The sequence below is a fragment of the Diceros bicornis genome, chromosome 10, assembly GCF_020826845.1.
Source record: "Diceros bicornis minor isolate mBicDic1 chromosome 10, mDicBic1.mat.cur, whole genome shotgun sequence".
Classification (NCBI taxonomy): domain Eukaryota; kingdom Metazoa; phylum Chordata; class Mammalia; order Perissodactyla; family Rhinocerotidae; genus Diceros; species Diceros bicornis.
The window spans coordinates 36377738-36403411 of record NC_080749.1 but is presented as its reverse complement, the minus strand read 5'-3'; the positions used below and the strand labels follow the sequence as shown (position 1 = coordinate 36403411).

The 25674-nt window shown below is 40.9% G+C and overlaps 1 protein-coding gene across 11 annotated transcripts in view; it reads right to left on the bottom strand.

The window, feature by feature from the left end:
- The window catches only part of FMNL2 (formin like 2), a 398204-nt gene that overhangs the window by 24835 nt on the left and 347695 nt on the right, over positions 1–25674 (bottom strand). For all 11 annotated transcript variants that reach the window (XM_058548973.1, XM_058548970.1, XM_058548965.1 and 8 more), the window contains 6 exons: positions 11223–11297; positions 6982–7092; positions 4431–4580; positions 2552–2653; positions 579–891; positions 36–248 (listed from right to left, as the gene is read on the bottom strand). In XM_058548973.1, the coding sequence (XP_058404956.1) occupies positions 36–248; positions 579–891; positions 2552–2653; positions 4431–4580; positions 6982–7092; positions 11223–11297 (964 nt within the window). The remainder of the gene's footprint in view (positions 1–35; positions 249–578; positions 892–2551; positions 2654–4430; positions 4581–6981; positions 7093–11222; positions 11298–25674) is intronic.

Genomic DNA, 25674 nt, shown 5'->3' with positions numbered 1-25674 from the left:
ACACAAGTACCTGTGTCTTAATTCTGTGCCCTTACCTGCTAATCCTGAGTTGAAAACCACTGTGGGCGAAGACGTCCCGGGCAGCGGGGGTGCAGAGGGAGGAGGGGGAGGCGGTAAAGGAGGAGCTGGTGCAGTCTCAGCTGCAGGACCCGGAAGAGGTGGGGGAGGAGGCGGGGGTGGGGGTGGCGGGGGAGGGGGCGGGGGTGGAGGGGGAGGCGGCATAGGTGGGGTTGCTGGACCATTTTGCACTAGCAAAAGAAAAGAAACAAATTCACTTTGAAAATAGAGGAACGGTTTTTCCTGCAATCTGTCATGTGCACCTAAAGTATCTGAAAACAAAACACTGAAAAAAACAAAAATTTTTTCAAAGACTCTAAAACGTCCTCGCTGACAAATGGGGAATATACTGCCACGTGTATGAAAGATTCATAACCTTAATCTCAAAATGTAAAAAGTTCTTAAAATCAGTAAAAGAATATGCCAACAAAAGCTGACAAAGGACATAAAATGAACAGCGGGTAAAAGAAGAAATACAAATGTCCCAATACTACCTCAGTTCTCCCGCCAAGGCTTCTCACCTGCTTCAGGCGCGTCTGACAACGGAGGTAGTGGTGGGGCAGGTGGGGGCAAGAGTCCCGTGGAGGCAGCCCCCGCTATTGGTCCCACAAAGTTACCCACTGCCACGTCTAACCCCGTGGACACTGCGCCAGAAGCCACAACTGGCAGTATAGCGATGTCTCCATCCCCTTTCTTCTGAATTTTAATGGTCCCTTGTTTCTCCAGTTCCTGAATCTTTTTCTCCAGGGTAGACTGTCTTTGAATGGCTTCTTCTTTTTCTTTGACCATCTTCCTTAATGTGTGAACCTGGGTATTTGCATCTTTGTAGATTTCCTGCAAAACAGTCCATGGTCAAGAGTTTGTCTTCGCATGACATTCATACCCATAACCATCAGATTGGCAAACTGAGGAGAAAGAAAACAACCAAATAAAACAGAAAAAGGATCCTCATATATATAGGAATTCTATGGAACTCAGCCAGAACCTATCAAGTCCCATTCATAATCAACTGGTCACCAGTAATGCACGCAATACATTCTGGCAGTTGTCATCGCTAATATAGTTCTTTCCATTAGTAAATGCGGTGAAGTCAATTTTCTCTGCAGGTGGAGAAGAACAGGGCAGAGATGACCCAAGAATAATTTGATAGCTGACTTTGGAATATCCTGAGGGTGTTCTGGTGGTGTAGCACGTTTTCCTTTAAATTATTTTAAAATTCATTTGTAACTCCTAGATACATATCAGCTAACAGTAGACAAAAGGGCCCTAAATCAGACTTGGAGAGAAGTCAGACTGGGATTAAAAATCTGCAAAGCATGGAATAACCTCCTCATGAGTAACCAGGGGCTGACTGTTCTTGAATGGCTTTCTCTGGCCTTCACAACGCCCCCCTGACCAAGCTCAGGCCAGCAATGGTTGTGACATTCTCCCTGTGGTAATGCAGTTAACAAAATAGGCCAACGCTCCCCTTCACTAATTATTTATTTCTCTCTAGATGTTTAGCAGAAAACAAAGTTACAATTTTCAATTCAAAGGCTGCCCCAGTTCCTTTTAGAAGGGCCCCCAGAGGTTCGAGTGAAAAGATTTTATGAAACTTACTTGCTGGGTCTTGTACATGTGATCTCTCCCCACAAACATCTAGCAGGCAGGGAAATATTCTTCACACCCTGTCTATTATTAATAATCTGAAAGTCTGAACTTGAATTGAGTCCATATGCTATAACTTTGTCTCGACGGCGTGCCAGAAAATAAATTTCCTAGAGTTAACTGTAGGACATGTCAGAATATCCAGCAACACACAGACATGATAACCTTTGCATAAAATGTGCCATTTCATTAACGGTGGTGTAAAGGCAAGCCATTTGCCTGAAAGCCCTCCAGGCATTTTGGTGTTTCTCTGTTCTGCACAATTCCAAGCATATGGATGGCACTCCATAAATACCTAACGCATAAGGTAAAACAATGCTAAGGCCAAATAAAACAGCTGGGATTATCTGATAATAAAATGGTTTAGGTTTTGCTTTGCCTTTTTTCTTTTTTGGTGAATGCCATTAGGTCTCCCCTGTGTTATAATTTTACCGTTTCCACGGCAACCACCAAATCTGGTTTCAAGTAGAAGCAAAGAAATACAAAGAAGTCCAAGTCCTAACAAAAATAAGTAAATGGCATGAATTAAATCCATACTGCTTTTATTTCCAACCAAATGGGTGATCCACGGAATCAAACTCAGACTCGCCCAGATGGGAAAAGACTGTTGCTCCCAAAACCTGTGATAAGGCAGTCCTGAACCTCCAGCATCTGACTGCACACACATGTGTATACATACCCTAACTATGTGTACTTGTCATGTGAGTATCACCTCTGAAATGGTTCCAATAAATATGCTGTATCAGTGCATTCCTCTGACATGAATGTACTCCGTATTCTACTAGCCTACAGCTGGAGCATATTCTCTGCAATGCCCATCTGGGGTGGTTGTCATCATCGCACTTACTCGAACAACATCCAGCTCCTTGTTCCTCTGCATGAGCTGCTTTTCCAGTTCCACAATCTTGGACATGGCTTCATTTTCTGTGTCTTGCAGTTTTTCAGACAACTGTAAAGTTTCAAAAAGGAAGCTGTGTCACAACACAGGATCATTCTGATCAGGTCCTTGGCTTTCAGAAAGTGTAGCTCAAAGACCATTAGGGCCCGTCAGAGTCCTGCACATGTTCCACAAGTTGTTTTCTGGAAATGTTAATATTTATCATATGGTTCTGAATACATATTTGTTTCTAACAGGAATAAATTTACACGTGATCCTTAATAAAACCCATACGTCAGCCCCTCAGTGTTTTGACATACACAGTGTGTCTCTCTCCATTTCTGCAGGGGCTAGTAAGGATAGAGAACAGTAGTTAGGAGGAGAAGTCCACCTTTCCCTCCCTAAGAAGGAGCCATTAGGCAAAAGCTTTTGAAAATTGTAGATCCAGAAAACTTGGTTCTGTTATTATAGGTAACCAGTTGAAAAAATACCACTGCTTGTTTTCACCCAAACTACCCAAATAATAAAAGTCATTTTGGAGAGGCAGTTCAAATAAACAGGTGGCCTGCTACAAAAGTAGGTGATGTAAGTATAATCAGGCAATGCCAGCTGAGGCTTCAAGAGAAAGACAGAGTAAAGCCACATGTTAAATAGTTACTTTTCCCATAGGCTCTAAAATTGAGCAACTGCTGATTTCTCACATCTCACTGAAAATGATCACAAGTAAAGAAAATCATGGAGGCAAGGTGAGGGGAAGAGTGGAGATGAATGCTGATTGGGTTCAGAATATAATACACACCTTTCAAGGGAAGAAACAGTGGGTCCGTAAATGCTCTTCCTCAGCAAGTGCCTACCAGGTTGCTGTAGCATTTACAAAGGGAGGGGTTTTGGCTCATCACCATGGCTTAACCACAAGCCGTGAAGATGCCCATTTTCAGAGTGATGGGAAAAGGTGAAGGACATTAAGCAAATGCAATACTCTTAAGAAAATGTGCAGGAAAATGAATGGACTGTCCATAGGAGGAAACAATATCCATCCAAAAAGAGACAATTCATTTCACAATCAAGGACACTGTCAATCAGAATTCATCAAAAGAATTTTGCCCTCACAATGCTTGGGTTTTTAAGAAGCACCATTTTCTGTTCATTCTTGCAATGTTCCAACATTCGTTTAACGGATGAACAAACGAAAAACTTCTGAAGGCCTTCAGACTCATATCCAACTTGGTCTGTGGCAAGAAAAATCCCTCAAAGAAAAATGAGCCCCTGCCCTGATACAGTGTTGACATTATACTGAGAGGACACTCTTCTTCAAAGAAGAAGACATAAGCGAAAGCTTGCTCATTTCCTTGAAAACGCCTATTGTCAAAATGAACCTATTTAGAACTTGAGTAACCATAAGGCAGGAACGTGCAGACATGCATCATGAAGACACTAGATTGTCCCGTCCACAGGCCTGTGTGGACACATGTGCTAGAAGATGACTCATATTCAGAAGAAGATGCTTCTTCACCTGGGGCCAAATTCACATATTCAGCTGCATTTCCCTCTAGGTAATACCAATCATCTAACTCTCCTGTGCCTATAACTAAGATGGCCAACAAATCTGGACTCAGCAGAAACTGAGCAGGTGAGCTAAGGCAACGCAGTGGATTCCACCTAGCGTTAAGTAACACACCTGCCTTCTTTGAAAGACCTCCCCCCAAGAATGGCTTCTGATAACTCTCTCAAGTTGCAGCTCATTCCTATACTCCAAACCCTTTCATTTACTGCCATAAAAGTTAACATTTATTCTGCTCTGCACCCAGGTGAAACATCAGCAATTTCCCCTGTTCTGAGAGGTAGTTACATGCGAGATGTTTTCTTCCAGTTCCTCCACCCTCTCCAAGGCTGCATTCTTGGTTTCAGCATCTTCCAGCAGAGCTCCCACATCAAACACATTGTCCAGGTAAGCCTGAATCTGGACCTGCAGCTTGTCACTCTCAGTGTGTTTCAGCTTCTAAAAACCAAAATGCAAGAGAAGGTGCTGTTAGCACATCTGTGGAAATAGAACATATTTACCCAACAGCCTACATGTTTTTGTTTGCTCCAAATAGTCCAGTCTTTCCCAAGACAGGGTTTGATATATTACCCCCTTAAGAGAATTATGGAGTGACCATCTAAGAGGATATCATTAGATCACTTTCTGGTGAATACCCTCTCCGAAATATGCACACGTTTCCTCTCTAATCTTTCCTGTAGATATATTCCCCACATAGATATAGTCCAACCTAAAACATTCTGATACGGGTGACATCAGGACAATAGAAAAATTAAAAGCAGCTTCAAAAGGGAACAACAGCCACAGGTAACATAAAACCTGAGGGGTATCTGTATAGTGGAAGAGGTTGAAGTGGGTGGTATCTTGCCTGGGCAGTGATGGTAGTTCCAGCTGGGGGAGAGAGTTAGGCGGGAGGTGAGGTAGACACTGATAGAGTATATTATCCTTAGGGCTTATTTTAGCACGAATTGCTAGAATCCACCCTCCATGATTACCTCCCTAAGACACTGCCCCAGCAAGAGGAGCTCAGGGCTCCCCAAAGCACACGTAAGGAAGCTTTCCCCCATTCACTGCATCCCAGGGCTGGGCATCCTGATGGAATTCAACTAGCTCTAAGGTGTAATTAGAGGTTAAGGAAATCAGTGAATCTTCCTCACAAGAAACACTAGTCATGACTTTCCCTGGGGAACAGACGAGTGGCTAGAATAATATCTGGCACATGGATGATGCCAACCAATAAACATTTATTGAACAAATCAATGGCTACTTACACGACTGGGTTTTTGTAAACAAATGAAATATTTGTAAATTATATGGTTATAATATTTTTCCTCTAATCACCTCTATCAGAGTCCAGTACCAACAGATCAAGAAGTTAAAGAAATACAGACTTCTGAAAAAATCTTGAATTTTTAAGAGGAATTCCATTCTACATAAATTCTCAGGAAAATAGATTTTCTCCTAGATCTAACTTGGAATTCTACAACTGAGCTTGCTCTGAAGAGCGTATGGAGCATACTCCCTTCAGAGTTTAGGAGTCAGAACTGGAAAAGATTTCTGAATAAGGGCAAGGGCTAGAAAAGAAAACAGAGACGAAGCTTAGTGGGATTTTCCACAAGATTCACAATGAATGGCGGGCACTGACTGATGGGTCACCGCAGTGAGCTCTGTACGGCCATCACAAAACTGAACCCAGAACACCTTAGGAATCTACACACCCAATTTTTGTTCCAATACTGCCAATTCTGAGAGCATGTGGGGAAAGAGGACAGACAAACCTTGATTTCAAAGCAGAAAAAAATCTTTCAATACAATACTCTGTCAAAGATATTAGTGGGTCTTTAAAGCGGAAAACAATTCAAACCCTTTAATGGAAATCCATCATGCCTCTCCCGGTGTTGAGTCTTTAGACAACATTAGGCCGGTCTACCCAAGGACTCCCACAGCTGGTCTGATAAGGCTATGACCTCCAGAGCAACCGATTCTATGATTCTACCTTGCAGTAAACTGAGGGTGCATTCTGTAATTCCCTGGCTTAACTCCCTAACAAAGATGGGTAGCTGAATTCTGGAGATGTCCAAGGAAAGTATTTCTATCTTCTTCATAGCTAGAAACAGCCTCGAAATTGAGGTCAACAACCCTTGCCCTATCACTAGTGGTCTTCCAAATTCAAGTGGACCATTCCTCTATAGAAGGCAAAACAAAACCACCCAAGAGTTAAAGGACAAGGGTACATCCCGTGCACACAGAGCTATTCAAGCCCCTTTACGATCTTCACATCAACTTTCTGTTTCTAAGGTGAAGAGCTGCCGGGAACTGGCTGAGCACTCCCATAAGGGAGCAAGAGAGAAACTTGAGATCCCCTTCTCCCAAGAACTAAAAGCGGAACTTCTGAAGCCACAAACACTTTAAGCAGAATTCAACAGCTACACGAGGAAGTCTCCTCGTGTCTGTTTCCTCATTTTTTCATGCTGTAAGCATTTATTCATCACTCTACAGCACTCTTTCCCTCCCAGATGGGGTCCCCAGAGAATTGCCCAACAGCACAGATGAAGGATACAGTGAGATTGGACCCAGACAGAGCTCAGAAGCAGTGGAAAACTGCAGCAAGGCTACAAGAGGTTATCTGACTCCACTACTAAACAGCTGCTGGCAGAAGACAGCCTAAGGTCCCAGGAGGTCTGCAAGAATCCAGTTTCTCTGGCAGATTGCATCACTCAGATCGGTTCCTTTTAACTAGCACTACAGAAACTGACTGCGTAGAGCTTTAAGCGTTCCTTAGTCACTACAGAAGTGTGTCTTTGAGGGTAAGCAATACATTAAGTCTTATGTTGGCGACAAAGGTTACAGCCATACTTACGTCCAGGTATTCATCCAGGCCTAACTTGGTAAATTCATATTGGAGGTGAACTCTGAAATTCATGTCTTCTACTGAATGGACTACAATATTAATAAACTGCATAGAGGCCACCTGAAAGGAAATTGCCAATGGGTTAGATGGCTCCAAACTTGTTTTCTCAGTTTAATCATAAGCATATGCCTTCAACTGCACAATCTAAGCTCACTTACCAATTTCCTCTTCCTTCATTTCATTGAGTCTTTAAAAATATTTTATATTTTTCTAAATTCAAAAGTCATAAATGTACCACAATAAGATACTACTTCACATCCACTAGGATGGCTATAATCAAAAAGAAAGACAATAACAAGTGTTGACAAGGATGTGGAAAATTTGGAACCCTCATCCATTGCTGGTGGGGATGTAAAATAGTGCAACCACTTTGAAAAGTTTGACAGTTCCTCAAAATATTAAATACAGAGTTAGTATATGACCCAGCAATCACACTCCTGGGTATATACCCAAAAGAAATGAAAATGTATGTCCATATAAAAACTCGTACACAAACGTTCATAATAGCACTATTCATAATAATGAAAAAGTGGGAGAAAAATATGTCCATCAATTGATAGATTTAAAAAATGTGATATAGCCATACAATGGAATATTATGTGACAATAAAAAGGAATGAAGTACTGATAATGTGCTACAACACGGATGAACTTGAAAACATTATGCTAAGTGAAAAGAGTCAGTCACAAAAGACCACATATATTATGATTCCACTCACATAAAATATCTAGAATCGGCAAATCTATAGAGACAGAGAGTAGGTTAGTAGTTGCCTAGGACTGGGGATGGGGAAATGGGGAGTGAGTGCTAATGGGTATGGGGATTCTTTCGGGGGTGACAAAAAGTTCTAACTTACACTGCAGTGATGACTGCCCAACCCTGCAAATATGCTAAAAATATGCTGAACTGCACACTTTAAATGGGTAATTTGGATGGTATGTTAATTATATCTCAGTAAAGCTATTTTTAAAAAGTCATAAGTATATCAAACAAACTGTGTAAGTTATTGCAGGTATATTACAGAAATCACTTCTAAAATTTCACTGTGGGCCCCACCATACTAATAGGATCGTAACAGAATCTTTGACCCATCTTTCCATTTTAAACAATCAACCAGTTTCCATTCCATAAAAGCCTTGGATTTACTGCTTTCTCGCCACAACTGCATCAGTGGTCCTGAGACCTGCCACAGAGAAAACCAGTCCCCACACTGGTAAGTAACAGAACAGAGTTCAACGGTCTATTTTGCTTTTAATAGTGACAGTCAGTTTATTTATGGTGAAAATCCCTTACTAATGCTTTCCCTCTGTGGTTCAACAGAGTCTCCTGCAAGGAGGTAAATGACTGAGGGACCCAAATTCACATGTACTCTGAAAATTGCCTTATTCTTCCTCTCTCCTCCAAACCCAATTTCCTTTATCTTTTTTTAAATTGTTTTTATCCCGTTAAGATTCTTCTTTGAGTATACGTTATACATTGGTTATCCTGGAAGACGTGTAAACTCTCTAGGTTACAAAAGGACTGGATTGCAATTTATTAAAAAATTACTTCGGGTTCTATAGTTAAATGAGCTAAAAAAGACTGTCAGTTTTTTCTTTTCTTTTGACCACAAAAAATACAGAAAAAGGTCTTATGCTACATTAGAAAAATTTATATTACATTTTATGAGGAATATATTGTTTGGGAGGTTGTGCAACTTAATTGTATTCCAAAAACAGTTTATGAAAAGCCTCATTTTCTGAAGGAAAAATACAGTTGGGTGCTGGCATCCTTCCATTTCTCTTCTGAAAGCAGGTCTAAATGATCTGTTGAGTTTTATGATATGCCTAAGAGGAACATATTTGCTGGGTGACACATGAATCGAGCACATAGTACCTATATACTAGCAGCCTCTAAAAAAGGTTCCTCAATGCATGTACATATAAATAAATGAACTGACAAGAAAGACACTCTCGTCTGTCAAGAGCGCAGGCATTTTAAAGGACTTAATATAATTATAATTTCAGCTGAAACTCAAATAGCAGAGAGATCTGGTCGGTACAATAAATGAGTGAGGTGGGCCACGTGTAAGACAATAGGGAATGGTGTGGACTGTCATGAACTGGAAAGGGTATCTTCAGACTCAAGAAATAGAGGCTACTTGGCTCCAGCACCTAATACTCTGCAAGAACAGGGGCCTAGTGTTACCAGAAATTTCTAGTTTCTGAAAATCAGAAATCTGTATTTTTATGTGCCATTTCCAAATTAGCGGGGGGAGGACATCACTGTCAGACTACACTCACAAGCCTGTAGGTTGGCTTCAGCCTGAGACCCTCCAGTTTGCAACCTCAGCTTAAAAGAACAAATAAGTTCCCCCTATGAGGCCAGAGGAAAGAAACTGGTAGGTTAGCCAGGGAATGACTTCCTTATATATGTATCACCAGCGCAAACATCAGCCTTCAACACTCCAAAAAAATTCTAATAACAAGAATTAAAAAGTCAAGGTAAAAGCATTCTTGTTTCATATTTAATTTTTTTACCTTTTTTCAAAGCAAATAATATGCTTTACGGAACAGAAAAGCTTCTCTATAAAGGATTTCATCTTTCTCACTGATTTTGGAAGGGGCTGAGGGCTAGGATACATATAAAATTTGAAGACCCAGAAAAAATTTTCACATAAAAGGGTTGAAATCTGCAAAGCTATGTTTCATGTTTTACAAGCACTGAAGCAATTCAAATGCAAACTTTGCCTGGCATCCTAACCACGAGTTTTAGAAGAGTCGACAGTGTAAGGACTGACTGGGGTATGTGCTCCAGGCTAGAAGAGATCTGGTAGCGGAAGCCCAGGTAAGATCTCCTAGGTTCCCAAGTTCCCAGCATTAGGCCAAAGAAAGCCTGCAGACCTGGGTGCACTCCAGGGTAATCTGCCTCGGGAAATTCTCTCTAGTCGATTCCATCTCCAGTCCAGGATTAAGATTTAGGTATATGAATTCAGAAGCGCTCAAACTCCCTTTGCTCTTCGTACCTGAAGATAACAGTCCTGCCACTGAACCCCATGTTCTTGCATGTGATCTACCCTGCTAAGGAGATCTGCAGTAGGACTCTGCCCTCACAGAATTACTAGAGCAGGCAAGAGATCAAGTGGGAGGAATCATTGCTGTATATTAATTTGGGGGGATACATACAATCAGTTCTACAAACCAAAGCACTTTCGTCTTTAAGAAGTTGGGAGAAGGTCCCTGGCTGGGACATGCAAAAGGCAAAATGGTCAAGATTCTTGGTTTCTATCTACAAGATTCCTTTTTTTTTTCTTTTTGCTAAGGAAGATTTGCCTTGAACTAACATCTGTTGCCAATCTTCCTCTTTTTTTTTGCTTGAGGTAGATTAGCCCTGAGCTAACATCTGTGGCAATCTTCCGTGCGTGCGTGCATGCGTGCGTGTGTGTGTGTGTGTGTGTGTGTAAGATGAGCCCTGAGCTAACATCCGTTGCCAATCCTCCTCTTTTTGCTGAGGAAGATTGGCCCTGGGCTAACACCCGTGCCCATCTTCCTCCACTTTATATGGGACGCCGCCACAGCATGGCTTGACAAGTAGTGCGTCAGTGCGCACCCAGGATCCTAACCTACAAACCCGGGCCGCCGTAGCGGAGAGCTCGCACTTAACCACTACACCACCGGGCCAGACCCAATCTTCTATTTTGTATGTGGGTCACTGCCACAGCATGGTGATGAGTGGTGTAGGTCCGCACACAGGATCCAAACCCGTGAACTTGGGGCCACCGAAGCAGAGCACGCTGAACTTAACCACTATGGCACAGGGCTGGCCCTAGTTACAGGATTATTAAGCAGCACTATCAACAGGTATAGCAGGCAAGTGCAGGCATTTGCACCAGGAGTTAACTTCTTTTTCTCAAATGCATGGCTTCACCCTATTTTGCTATAAATAATTAGAACTTCTCACCTTTACTATAGTGTGTATGTAAGGAACAAAACTGGAAATAAGTGCCATAAAAGGAAAATACAGATTAAGAGGAACACTCTAGATTGGATCTATAGCATATTATAATCAATTTCCTGTCCTTTGTAACATTTATATGCATATACATACATACACACACACATACGCATAATATATATATAAATATGAATAGATTTATGAAAAAGTGCTGAAACTGAGATTGCTTTATTGAATGTAGTACTGAAATAACTCACCATAAAATCTATGTTATTGTCTTCATTCCTGAAATGTTCCATCAACTTCTCAAAGCGCTGTTTTTCAACGCAAACCTGAAACACACATTTTCATTGTGCATGTGAAATTCCAAACATAAGCATCCTAAAATTAGATGCAGACATTTTAGCATTAATAATTATTTCCAGAATATCTTTTTTCCTTCTGTCACACACTATGTACTTCTTTTCTGAGTTAGTCAACTCACAAATAGCAACACGAGTGGGGACCAAAAGCTGACCCTCGACCTTTTTTTTTGCATGTTCTCTTGAAATTCTGAAATCCGTATCAAACGTGTTTTTCTTTCATTAGTTATCTTTGCAGTTCTATCAATCTTTTAGCCTGCATTCAGAATCCTAGGATGTTGCTTATGGAAAAAAAAAAAAAAAAAAGACAGACCGGTTTTCCTTTTTACAAAAGCACCTGTAAAACAGACACACTAATAGATTTGAATAATTTAGTATTTAAATTCTTTGAAAAGCAGATTGAAAATGTTTCTATCATGTCTAACTGAATCAAATAATTTTAGTGCATAAACTACAACACAGAAGTAAAGTAGATGACCTGGGAAGCTGCATTAACCCATTCAAAGTGAGTCTAGAAATTTACAGTAATTTGTGAAGTAGTGCCCCCAAGGTCTGAAACATAACGCATTCAGCTCAAATTAATGCTTTAGCTGAACTAGTGAAATAAGTAGATAAAATACTGTGAACTTCAGGGCCTAAGGTATCTGCATACACATGAAATTAAATACATGGAGTTCAAAACACAGAGTCAAAGAAAGATTTGTACCAAATAATAACTCTGGAAACTTATTCCCAAAATCAAAGGATAAACTTTAATTCTGACAGTGTCCGTGGCTACCTTTGTTGGAGCCCACTGTTTATTCTTTCTGCCTTCAGAAAATATTTACCTGAACACCTACGGGCCACGTGTTATGTTAGTAAAACAGTCTGCAAATTTAATCCAGGTTTCACATGCTTAGCTAAATTTTCTGGTTCCATTTGTGATCTTAGGGATTCTCAGGCCAATTCTAAAGAATTCTCCTCAAATGATATTTCATAATGCTATAATGCAACCATTTAATTCCATCATATTAAATTCCATGTGACCCGCTCTATATATTTTGGTGAACAGAAAGTCCCATGAAGGCAGGAATTTTATGTTTTGTTCACTCCTCTACCTTCAGCATCTAGAACAATGCCTAGCCCATTGTAGGTTCTCAATAACATTTGGTGAATTGCACTGAATAGAGGATCAACAAATAATCATGTTAAAATACACTTAACGAAAGGGTGAATGAGTTACTGCTCTCCATCACGTTGCTGAAACAAGAACCATCAGACCACTGCAGACAGATGCCAGGAGTAAATCTTTAGTGGTGGTTCCTGTGCCTAAACAGTGTGCCAGGAATGTTAAGGTGAACGGACTTCGACCTCAGAGACCTTCTCGTCTTACAGCAACTAATTTTCTCAACAGATTCAAAACATGGTTTACTGTATTCTAATGACAACTCACCATTTATTTATACCTGCCTTAACAAAAAATAATTACAAAAGACAGAGGAACAGTACATGGGCTCAGTCTGCAGGGAGAGGAGGAGGCTCCAGAAGGGAGAGTTTAAAGTAAAGCCTTTAAAAAACAGACACGTCCAATCTCACCCTGAAGAGCCTGATTCAGCAGGCCCGGGCAGTGGGGTGATGTGGCCATGCACAATTTTAAAAGCACTACAGACCATTTTGATGCTCTGCAAAGGCTGAGAACCAGCGATTTAAAGGGACATCATGTTCTGGCCCTAGCCTCAACCGGCCCCTCTAGAGAATATGCAGGAAGTTCCTGGAAACAAACGGTTTGCTGAAGGGGGGGTGAGGCAGTGCAAGATTAGCTCCTTAGACTACAACATCAGTCACATCTTGTGCCCAAAGGCACAGGTGTCCCTAGCCTGCAGAAAGGGCCCAGTGCATGAAAACTGCCAAGGCTTGGTATAGAAAAGGTCAGAATTACAACCTGAATTTTCCTTAAGGGAAACCTCAACGTTAAGAGCTTGTTTCCCAGGAGAATAGTTTACTTCAATCTGTTCTGGGAGGTTGGTAGTGGCAGGAAGAAGGAAGAGAGGCGGTCTTGGATCTGGGGACAACTACAGCTGTCCTGAGAAGCAGGCCATGATCAATGTTCTGTTGAGCAGCTAGGCACTCACCAAACTAGAAGTGGCAATAGCCAACAATGAACAGTGATGATTATGAATACAATTCCTAGGAGGGTAAAGCCCTTCAAATCAAAGAATGTCAGAAATCTGGAAAGTATCTTGGGTAATCTACCTTAATTTATGAATGAGACTGATACCTAGACAGAGCAAAATCTCCAACTTGATGAAACGTCAACACAGAGGCTAGAACGAGATCCCCAACTGCCAACCTGATGTTCCTTCTCCTCTACAGCCCAGAATGTTCAGATAATCATACTCTATTTAAGAAGACAGTTAAAGCATTCCAAAATTATCTAAGACACCAACAGAGATGAAAAACATTATTATTATAAAAACTACAATCATTACATTGTGCATACACTTGATGTCTACGCATCAGGAACTTCCAAATATGGCAGATTCCTGGGGTCTACATCAAGACATAATGAATGAGAATCTCCACAGACAGAACCAGGAATGTGCTTCTAAAACGTACTCATGGTCATTGGACTAGCATTTGGGAACCAGTGGCTTAGATAATATTAGACTAGCTGATTAAACCCTCAGCCTTTATTACCAATTGTAAACTGGATAGCTAGCTCATTAACTCTCCAACTCATTCAACCTCCAATTTAACAACACAAGTAAAGAAAGATAGTTACTATGACTGGGTATCATAGGAACAATGAATAATAAGGTTAACTCTCAAATAATCAGGGATCATGTCCAGGTCATTAGAAAAAACGGATTTTATTTGGCTGAGGAAAGCACATGTGGGCAGCGACAAAACAAACTACTCATAGTCTATTAATATAAATAGATGGTACCAAATCCAGAACAAGCAATATTAGATTAATTTCATATTCGGTAAAGATCCCAAAAATCATTGGACTAGGCTGGTAGACAGGATTGAAACAGACATTAAGAAGAGCCTTGAACGTATGCATTTCTTTAGAAATCTCTCATTCTGTTAACAGACAAATCCATGCTGAGAACATGTGTTATGAAACAGAGAAATACCTTTAGTCTTCAAAAACAATAGACAAATATCTTCCAATTTGCAGCTGCTATGAACTTGGTGAAAAAAATCCAAAGGCACAAGAGGCCATGTTGCCAACAGATGCCAGCTCCAAGAAACCCTGAAAGAATGATCTGACTGACCATCTCCTCACCGACTGTAAGAACAAGAAGGGCCCCTCCCATCAGTTCCACCAAGCCCCTCTCCATAAAGGTTTAGTTAGAATGCTCTGCAGCCAATCTCAACTAATGAATTCAGGGTGGTATTTTCTGACCTTGTTCCATAGAACAGCATGGATTCCAGAGGCCCCCTTCATTTCTGCTGAAGGAAAGGAAGCATGCAAACCAGATTCACAGTTGTTTCTATATTAAACAATCATTAAACAAGTGTATACTACAATCCCACAGGAAATGGGAAGACATGTTTGGGGAAGGTTGGTAAAAGTTGTGTCTCACATCAAAGGAAAGTCATAGCCGTAGCTCATACAGCTCACATCTGGACCACCCTCACACACTTGGTTCAATGGGACCATCATGGCTGAATGTGCCTCTTCTCTCCATTGAAACTGGCCTTGTTTTAGAAAATTGGTGAGGATGAAAGGAACGAGACATTCTCAGTTATTTTCAAAACCCACATGTTGGCCTTCATGGGGATGCTCTCAAGAGCTTCATTAAAACCTATATAAGAGCTGGAAGCATATTTGCATGTATATATTATTGCATCTTATATACTTCCATTGGCCAGAACTTCCATCTGCCAACAAAGGCCAGAGAAGATATGATCTCAAAACTTTCAAGTAAAAAAACTGTACTGTTGCAACTGAAATCTGTCATTTCTCGACTTTTGTATTCACTGGTATTTCTCATTTCCCCACTAGCTTTGACACCAATTTCCTATATCAATAACAAGTAGCCACTGGAGTAGGTGGCGTAGGGAGCGAATTTAAGAGCCACAGCCATAGAAAGGCCGAGCAGAGACGGGAAAGGAGCTCTTCTGTGCACTAAATCACTCCATCAGGAATTAGACTTCCACTGCTTAGCAGCCAAGGCTACCAGAAATTAAGTCAATTGGCAGAAAAATAGAAGTATATGCTCTGGAAAAGCATGCACTCTACTGTAAACTTAGGAGGCATCTTCATTTATAAATCATTTATAAATTAGTCTCATGTGAATAAATTCACCGACCCTAATTAACATTACATAAAGTGAAAACACTCAGGCTGGGATCCCGGACCACAGACTTCAGTCTGCTAACACAGCCACCCATCCACCATCTCTGTGGGGTCCTGCCTAACACATCCAGCCCTCTTTGCACCTTCACGCTCTAACGCTGATGGAGATGAGGGGATATGAGGGCAAAAATGGGACTATGTGGAATATTAAACAGGGGACCATAGAACCTGTGTCATAAGTCATGGCTCTGCCACCATCCCACTGTGAACTTGGACAACTCAGTGAACCTCCCTGACTTCAGTTTTCACATTTCTTAATTTAAGATCCTTATAAGATTATATCATTGGTTTTCAAGCCCTGCTCTAAGAGGCCATAAAGGTTACAGAGGAACACTTTGGGGGCTCCAAAGACAGGGGGCTTGGCAGGGAAAGGAAAAGCAGCAATAAGTAAGGTTCTCGGGACTTCTATCCTCATTTATCTAACTCTGCTTTATTACATTGAGCTTCCTGGTAAGATTTCCTTTGGAAAAAAAAAATTTCATTGAAGGTTTTCATTACTAATATAAGTTTGAAAAAAATCCTCTCACTCGATACCTTAAACTCTAAAATTCCAATCTAGGCATGGCAATATAACATGATAATTCCCAAGCTGAGCGGCCTGGAAGGTCTACACAAACCAAACGTAGAGCAATGCCCTCAGCTAAGCAGGCCACCAAGTACCCATCATAAGGACCACAGCTATATTAGGGCATCAGCTCACTGGTGCTGGGAAGAAGATTAATCTTGCCCAGCCCGGAGAAAATGGGCCATACCTAGGACAGCAAGATACATTTTCACTTCAAGGAGAGCTGAAGTGAAAGCACAACTCTGCCAAATACAGCTCAACTCTGTTCTCCAACATCGGCAAAAGACATTTCTGAACAGTGTCCCAAACTATGTGGATAAATCCAGGGCCCTGCATGCACAAGAGGCGGTGGTTTAAAGTATCTTTAAGTGTGGGCAGAAGTCAGGGGATGATTTCCCTAAAGGCTAAGAGCGGAGAAAAGACGGTTCTACAAAAGCCTTGCAATAAAGAGCATTATCTTGCTAGCCAGAGGCTGAAATGAACAATAGGCTGCCGGCCTTCAGCCACCACCCCATCCCCCCATTCAAGGTCAGAGACTGTCTCTGGCTCCCCCAGCAACAGCTCCCAGGGCACCACACACAGTCTGCAGCCAGACTGAGGCCTGATCTTATGAGGTGGCTATAAAATATGCTTCTGGGTTAGTTATATAAAAATTAAAGGCCCCTTGCTTAAGTGTTTCCTTCTTGCCCTGTTGCCTGGCGCCTGCCTCAATACTGTCTTTTTCTCTTCTCACAATAGGCCCCTGTGATCTGCAGGGCTCCCTGCAGGAAGGCACCGTTTTAGAGGCACAGTCTATTATGACTGATTAGACTCCCCTCCTCGCGGTGTGCCTGGAAACAAAAGTTTCGTTTTCTTTTCAGGGCTGCATGAAGTAAACAGCTATTTCAGAGTCAGTCCTAGGTGAAAAGCATCTTTTACCTTCTATTGAGAGGACCAGCAGTTTGAGGGTTACCTGATGCCAGGATGGCCTAACAAAACCACTTTTCTGGGATGCTTTGCGGTTGTTGGGGTCTATGATCTTTTTCCCCTGAGGTGACTAGACATTTCATACACTGACACCAAATAGCTGCCATGACAGAAGCAGATCACTCTGACCTGTTGCTGGCTGTCATGTCTCCTTGGGATTTAAAGGCAGAAATGTTCATGAAATTGAAGCATTCTGAAACGAAACCACCCTATCTCACTCCACTGAAATAAATACTAATAAAAGCTAAATAACTGAATGTATTCTACAATCTATTCAACTCTCTTTCCTCATAAATTAATAAAATATTTATATCCATCTTGGACTGGCAGACATCTGATTATGAGCCAGAGGTTTCATCAACATAATGCTAAACACCCTTATGAAAACCAGTCACTTTTCCAGATGTTTCCAAATATCCAGATGTTTGGCATCAGGCACATAAAGCATCCAGATGACTGTTTTACTTTCCATGCATATATTTTGCTGTACTGAACAAAGAATCCTGACATAGAAGCAAAGGGCTGGTAAAATCCCCAAAGGATGACTCGTTGACACACCACACCTTAAAAGAGAAATGTATTTTTATCACTCCCCTAAAAAAAGATGACCTTGATTAAATTCTAGAGAGTACAGCTCCACAATACAATTCCTCATAAGTGACATCTTTCGGAAATATTCCTAACGTCCGACTTAAATCCTTCTGGCTTCAATGCAAGACTCACATCTCTTAGCCATCAGTAAGGACACATACAGATTCTTTCAAGGCTTCTACTGCTATAGGAAGACCAAAACACCTCCTAGTTCTTCAAAGAGACTTGTATTTAAACGGCTACCTGAGAACTAAAGGACGAAGGCCTTCAGTCATCTCTGGGATGACTTACCAGTCAGACCCCGCAAAAGTAAAAGGAGGTCTAACACTATTGTTATTTCATTCATTTCTCCTCATACTTTCATCCTCTGAGCATACCTAATTTGGTCAAGCAAGACAAGGGAGGGGACACAATGACACATTTCTAGTGGTCACCACATTGTTCACTAAACCATAGCAACAGCACATGGCAGTAGCTGTTTAAATCCTGTGACATTTTCACCACAGACCTTGGGACCTGGCTCGGGAGGCAGATGTCAACCATGCTCTCCTCATGCATGAATCACGACAAATCAAATCAAATCAAACAAAGATGTGCTATGACTTCAGAGCCCTTGAAGACAAGGACTCTTTGTTTGCTAGATCAAAGACCTCTGTCCACAAATAGGCAAATGCCTGAAGTTTGTCCACTGCTCCCTCCTACTTCTCATTTCACATCTCTTCTATTTTCTTCTGTGCTCTGCCCCAATTCTGGGCCTTAATCGGGAAGACCTTGCTCTTAGCTACCTGAAACCACTTCCACCCAGCCCAAGATGACAGCGGACAAGGGATTTGAGCAGCCGTTCTTAAAGTGTGGTCCTTGAACACTGAGGGTCCCGGAGGCCCTCTTACAGAGTCTGTAAGGTCAAAACCATTTTTATAATAATACTAAGATGTTACTTGCCTTTTTCAGAGTTGACATTTGCACTGGTGGTGCAAAAGCAATGGCAGATGAATAAAACTGCTGGTGCCTTAGCATGAATCAAGGCAGTGGCACCAAATTACACCAGTAATCACTGAATTCATCACAGCCATGCAGTCTCAGTTTAAAAAAAAAAAAAAAAAGTTTCACTTAAGAACATCCTTGATGATGCAATAAAAAGCATTAATTTTATTAAATCTCAACCCTTGAACACACACTTTTTTATTTATTTTTATTTTCCCCCCGAAAGCCCCAGTAGATAGCTGTATGTCATAGCTGCACATCCTTCTAGTTGCTGTATGTGGGATGCGGCCTCAGCATGGCCGGAGAAGCGGTGCGTCGGTGCGCACCCGGGATCCGAACCCAGGCCGCCAGCAGCGGAGTGCGCGCACCCAACCACCAAGCCACGGAGCCGGCCCAAACACACACTTTTTTAACATTCTATGTGATGAAACGGGAAGTCTGCATAAAGCACTTCTGCTACATATGAAAATATGATTGTCTTGAGGAAAAGCACTTTTGTGATATTCTAGTTACAAGATGGACTAGCCATATTTGCATTCTTATTTGAAAGAAGGACTGGCAAACTACAGTTATTCAAACTCATATACTTGGCAGTTATTTTCTTAAAAATGAATGAAGTGAGCCTTTTACATTAGGGAAAACTGACAGGGACCGGCCCCGGGGCGTAGCAGTTAAGTGCGCACGCTCCGTTGTTGGCAGCCCGGGTTCGGATCCTGGGTGCGCACCAATGCACTGCCTGTCAAGCCACGCTGTGGCGGCATCCTATATCAAGTGGAGGAATATGAGCACGGATGTTAGCCCAGGGCCAGTCTTCCTCAGCAAAAAGAGGAGGATTGGCAATGGATGTTAGCTCAAGGCTGATCTTCCTCACAGAAAAAAAAAAAAAAGGAAAACTGACAATATTTGTTCCCAAATGTAAAAACTGAGCTTTCAAGAAAAAATGAGAATTTTGGAAAAGTTGTATCCACTCTGAGCTTGACAACTTCCTAATATTTCAAGACTTTTCTGATGAGCTTGGTGACGATAATAATGAATGTGATTTTTAAAAAATATTGTATTATGAAGTGAATCAACATTTAGAGGTTCCAGATAATCAATTCAGTGAATCAATATTTTCCAAGTCACTATTACACATTGTTAAAAAATTATGCATTCATTCAAGATGCAAGATAGGCAAATAAATTTTAATGTAACAGAGTACAAGAAGTTCATTAATACGGTTTCAGATTCCACTTTGCAACTAACCTTTAAGAAACTACTACTTGTCCAGTGTTTATATGCTACAGAATCAAAAAAGAATATCCACTATTATCTGAAAACGCTGTTAAAATATTTCCTTTTCCATCTGCATATTTGTGTGGGGCTGGATTTTCTTCAGCTACTTTGATCAAAATAGCACAAGTGGAGGCCGGCCCCGTGGTGTAGTGGTTAAGTTTGGCGCACTCCGCTTCAGCAGCCTGGGTTCACAGGTTTGCATCCTGGGCGCAGACCTACACCACTCATCAACCATGCTGTGGCAGCGACCCACACACAAAATAGAGGAAGACTGGCACAGATGTTAGCTCAGGGCTAACCTTCCTCAGAAAAAAAAAAAAACAAACACACAAGTAACTGATTGCAGAAGCAGATATGAGCATGCAGCTATCTTCTATTAAGCTAGACTTTAAAAGATGTATAAAAATACAAAATAATGCCACTGTTACGGACTGAATTATGTCTCCACAAAATTCAAACGTTAAATCTCTAATCCTCAACTCAACTGTATCTGGAAATAGGGCTTTTAGGAAGTAAGTAAGGTTAAATGAGGTCATAAGGATAGGGCCTTAATCCAAGGGATCAGCACCCTTGTAAGCAGTGGAGAGGTCTCTGTCTCCACACACACAGACCTTGGAAAGGCCATCTGATCACACAGAGAGAAAGTGGCCACGTGCAAGCCAGGAAGTGAGCCTTCACCAGAATCCAACATGCTGGCATGGGGACTTTCAGCCTCCACAACTGTGAGAAAATAAATTTCTGTTGTTTAAGCCATCCAGTACATGGTATTTTGCTATGGCAGCCCAAGATGACTAAGACTATGACTATTCTGATTTTCTTTTTTTTAGTTTTGGAAAATAGGGGTTTTTCAATAGAAAAAAGTAACATTAACATATAATGAGTTTATTGCTATATTTAATAAAATAATTTTATCAAATTTTGTTTTAATTTCTAATACAGTAAGTACCAATACATAACCTGCATAAACAAAAACTTCTGGGGATCCTCAGTAATTTTTAAAAATATAAAAAAGGGTCCTGGGGCCGGCCCCGTGGCTTAGCAGTTAAGTGTGCGCACTCCGCTGCTGGCGATCCAGGTTCAGACCCCGGGCATGCACGGACGCACCGCTTCTCCAGCCACGCTGAGGCCGCGTCCCACACACAGCAACTAGAAGGATGTGCAGCTATGACATACAACTATCTACTGGGGCTTTGGGGGGATAAATAAATAAATAAATAAAATTATATTTAAAAAAAAAAACAAAAGGGTCCTGAGGCCAAAAATTTGAGAACTACTGAATTAGAGAATAGCTTCTTTATTTATACAAAGAGGATGAATTCTTAAGACTCAAAACTTGAAGAAGCAAATAATGGATTTCTAACATTAAAATTTCTTGCAAGATTGTTGGGGAGTCAACCACACCTTATAAAGAACAACTATATCTGAACAACTATATCTGCCATCTCTCCATGAAGATGAAGTCATACCATTCAGAGACTGGGCAAGTTTCTCCACATAGAAAAGAGCCCTCCACCAGTTTACAAGGTAGGGGAAAAAAAAGACTTCCCTTCAGTTCCTATGTTTTGACACGGCCAGGTACAACCCCTGGCATTTACCAGGTTGGACAGCAGCAGTCTCTAACTGTTCTCTGGTTGTCTCTTGGATATGCCCCCCTCTGTCACATGGAGGCTCAGTACAAGGCTAGATATTCTTTTCCCAAAGCCAAGTGAATCTTAGATTCCAAGCAAGAATATGAGAGAGAGAGAGAAACAGTTCTCTTCTTCCACATGGTCTACAGGACATGCATACCCCAAAGTGCAGGGAGCATCAGACTCAGCAAACCCACCCCAGTAAACAGATTTGTCCAGGAACGGTTGACATGCTACAGTATCAAACAATCAAGAACAAATATGCAAGGAACAAAAAGATGATTATCTTTTACCAGTGCACTATACATATCCTTGATACCAACCACAGGGAATACACTATTTCCGAGTTTTACACCTATTCCTGGAAAAGACTTCAAAATGGAAAATTCAGTGTTGTTCTTAGTGGTGTACCAGTAAATGTGGAATACCATATGTGTTGCCAGTATATTTAACGGTGGGGAAGGAGCCCTCATTTTCCATGGCAAAAACCAAACTGCCGAAACAAAACAGAGCCTTGGCTCACGTTACTGTGATTGGCCACTTCCACTCTCCAGTGACGCAGAGCTGAGGGGGAAAATTCTGTCCGAGAGCTCAACTTCACGATGAAGGGTAACTGACAGTGATTGCTGGACCGTAATCAGGAACCACTGAGCCATTTTCTTCTCCTGAGTGTGTTTCAGTCAATTGTTGTGAATGAAAACGAACTCTGACTATATATCCTTGGCAGACTGATCTAGAGAATGAAAGAGTTGGGCAGGAGCCACATGCACCACTGTGGTGAAAGGAATAAAGAATGGCTGTTAAACTACAGTGCACAGAATAGAGTCTGGGGTATGATGGAGGAGCCAGGAAATAAAAAGCCTAACTAATGACTCGAAAGCTCCGTCTTTCAAATACTGCCCAAGCCAGGGACGCTTTCCCAGACAGGCCCTTACTAGTGGCAAGTACCAACAGTGTGCCCAGCACATCCAGCTCACCTTCTGGTTAGGGAAGCAGCAGGCTCCTTTGACAACCTGCAGATGTTTTCAATGCGACTTGGGTTTAGAGACTGATGCAGCCATTTCCAGGTGGTTACAAAAGGGAACTAGGGACTAAAGTCACAACGTAATCTAAAATCACAGTGATCTATTTTTACTTCAAGCTTGTTACTCTCCTACCAACTGGCCTTGGACTTTTGTTACTTTGTCTTCTTGTTTGTAAATTTTTGTACCTACCGTTTTATTATCTAGGTACTTTGTTTTTATATCTGCAGTCAATGAAGCATTTAACCTCTCTCAGATGGGACTACCTGAATATATATGCATAATATATATTATACACACAGGCATGAGTAGACAAAATTTTACATAGAAACATAAAATTGTAGAACTGGAAAGGATATAGAGACCATTTGACTAACCTGTCACCTAAAGCAGGAACTTGCAGCACAAGATACCAGACCCACCAGGTATCCTCTCGACTATCCTTTGTGTTCTGTGCTGGTCTCTTCCGAGCATCCTTCCAGCCCATTCTAGCCTGGCCTCCTCACTCTTCTTCCAGCCTGGGGAGTTCACCTCCTTAGTCACATTCTCCTTCTCTATTTGGATCACACACACACAATCCCTAGCCACCTCTGTTTAAGCCTGTTCACTCGTGTGTGATCTTCAGTTCAGAACCAAGAATCTCACATTGGGCATTTTACCATCACTAAAAAATGAATTTAATAAAAACAAACCTTATTTCCTCCACCTGAAAAAAAATTCCCAGATCAGATTTGTCCATCGTGGTTGTGCTTTCTTCTTAATTAAATGTATACTATTTGAATAGATTCCTATTCTCCTCTTACGTCTGTCCCCATATTCAGTGGATCACCCTGTCTCTTGCTGACTTCTCTTCAATTTTGAGGCCTCATACTCATTGTCATGGCCACAAACTTGGTCCAGGACCCAGTTATTTAACGCCTGAACCATGTGTCCAGTATCTCTCCCCTCCAATGTATTCTACGCAGAGTATGGATATTCTTTAAGACTTAGAATTACATAAAATGCCCTTCTCAGATTTCCACAGAATCAAATGAAAACAGATGTAAAAGCACTTGATAAACTGTAAAGTACTTTATAACTATTAGTTACTTCCCTTTCCCTTGTTCTTTTCCTTCCCACTTTTATCTATCTTCCAATTGAGATTTTTTTAATCACAGGTTTCAAATCTCTCCACTATTACTTCCTTAGAAGTTTAACCATGCTTGCCTCCTGTCATGCTTTATTCTGGAACACAGATCCCCGTCCGATATTTTTCCTTGTCAACCAGCACATTTATTCTGACTTCTACTGCTCCAAGACAGAGTTCGCGCCAGTCTCTTCTTCTGTTCCCAGAAAGCCCTCCACCAACCGAATCGAGTCTCTTCCTTCTTTTATAATCCTCCTCAAGACCTATCCGCTTTCTTTGGGCCCTATACCAACAGCCCACTTTGTCCTGCATTTTACAAATAACTTCAAACACTCCCATAATCTGCCCAATCTATAACTGTTCCAATGAGGTTCGCTTTTTGGTGGAAAACTGAGGTTATATACGATCATGTGTAGCAAGTGTTTGGTATGCGACAACAGGTTATATAAGGCTGACTGTCAGCCTTGGGGTAAAAATCCCAAAGTTGCCATTTACTAAAGTATGTCAGATTTATTTACCCTGAACCTCTCTTTCCTTACTCCTACACTGCATAGGGTAGATCTCAGAATTAAAGGAATATATACTAGCCTATTGGCACTCAGTGAACAATAAATGGGAGCCTTACTATTTCTATATATGTATATGCCTTTTTTGTACACATGACAAATATACTAGCTAGTGTTTACAACACGGAATAAAATGGAATATATTCATGAACTCTGCTCATGACCAAATAAATAAAAGATGTGCTTATGTTTTACAAGTATTTAAATTTCAAATGAAATCTAAATTTGACTCACAGAGAGTCAAGCTCAATAAGCACATTCACTGGCAATAACATCTAAAACGTTAGTTTAAATTACAATAGGGAATAAAAATATAAATATAAGCACAATTCTTAAAGTTTTGAATTATTGTTATTCTTAGCATACATTTGGTCCTTAATTAAATACCTATTCAAGTAAGTCCAGTTTTTTTCAAAGCATTAGAAACTCCTGTGGGAAAAAACTCATGCCTTTTATCTTCTGTCAAACTCTCCTGATCTTATAACAGTGCTGCTTCCATGGTAAGAAATATATTTGCTCAACAACTCCCTAGAAGTTCCAAAGAATTTTGATTTTGTTTATTAGTTCTGAAAAAAAGGTGGTAATGATTAATGCCTTTATTTTCGGTGAGATGTTACACAAAAGATAACTGAGCATCTCTAGAAAAGACAAGAGAAAGCTAGTCATATGAAATGCTACGAGGGGGAAAAATCTGACCCTGCACAATAAGGACATTCAGCCACGTGAGGCATAATGTCACTTCCCAAACACTACAAGCAACAGAAATAAACACACACACACAAAACAGAAACAACACTACCACTCCAAACCCTCTCATCGTTTTCCCTTTAGGGCTTGTTGCTCTGCATAAATACATTTTTATGCTGTTACTCATAATACACACACACAACATACACACACACATATGCTTACATACGACATATATATATGATTTATCTTATCCTTTTCCTAGTTAACACATCCAGCATAAGCATTTTCATAATTATTTTAAGAGCTCTATTTAAACCTAGGAGCTTATTTAATAAGATGGTTAATGTAGCCCTGGATCTGGGGCTTAGCACTGGATTTAATGACCACTAAAATAACCTATAATCCAGAATTATTTGACACAAAAACAATTATTTCTATTTTCACTTAATATAAAACTACTTTAAAAAGCATCTAGAACAAATATAGAACACTAAATTATACTTAAGTCTCACAACACAGACTTTTTAAAAAAGATCCTTACTATGCAAGTCAGGGTGAAGTGAGGGAGACAAAGAATAGGGAGGCA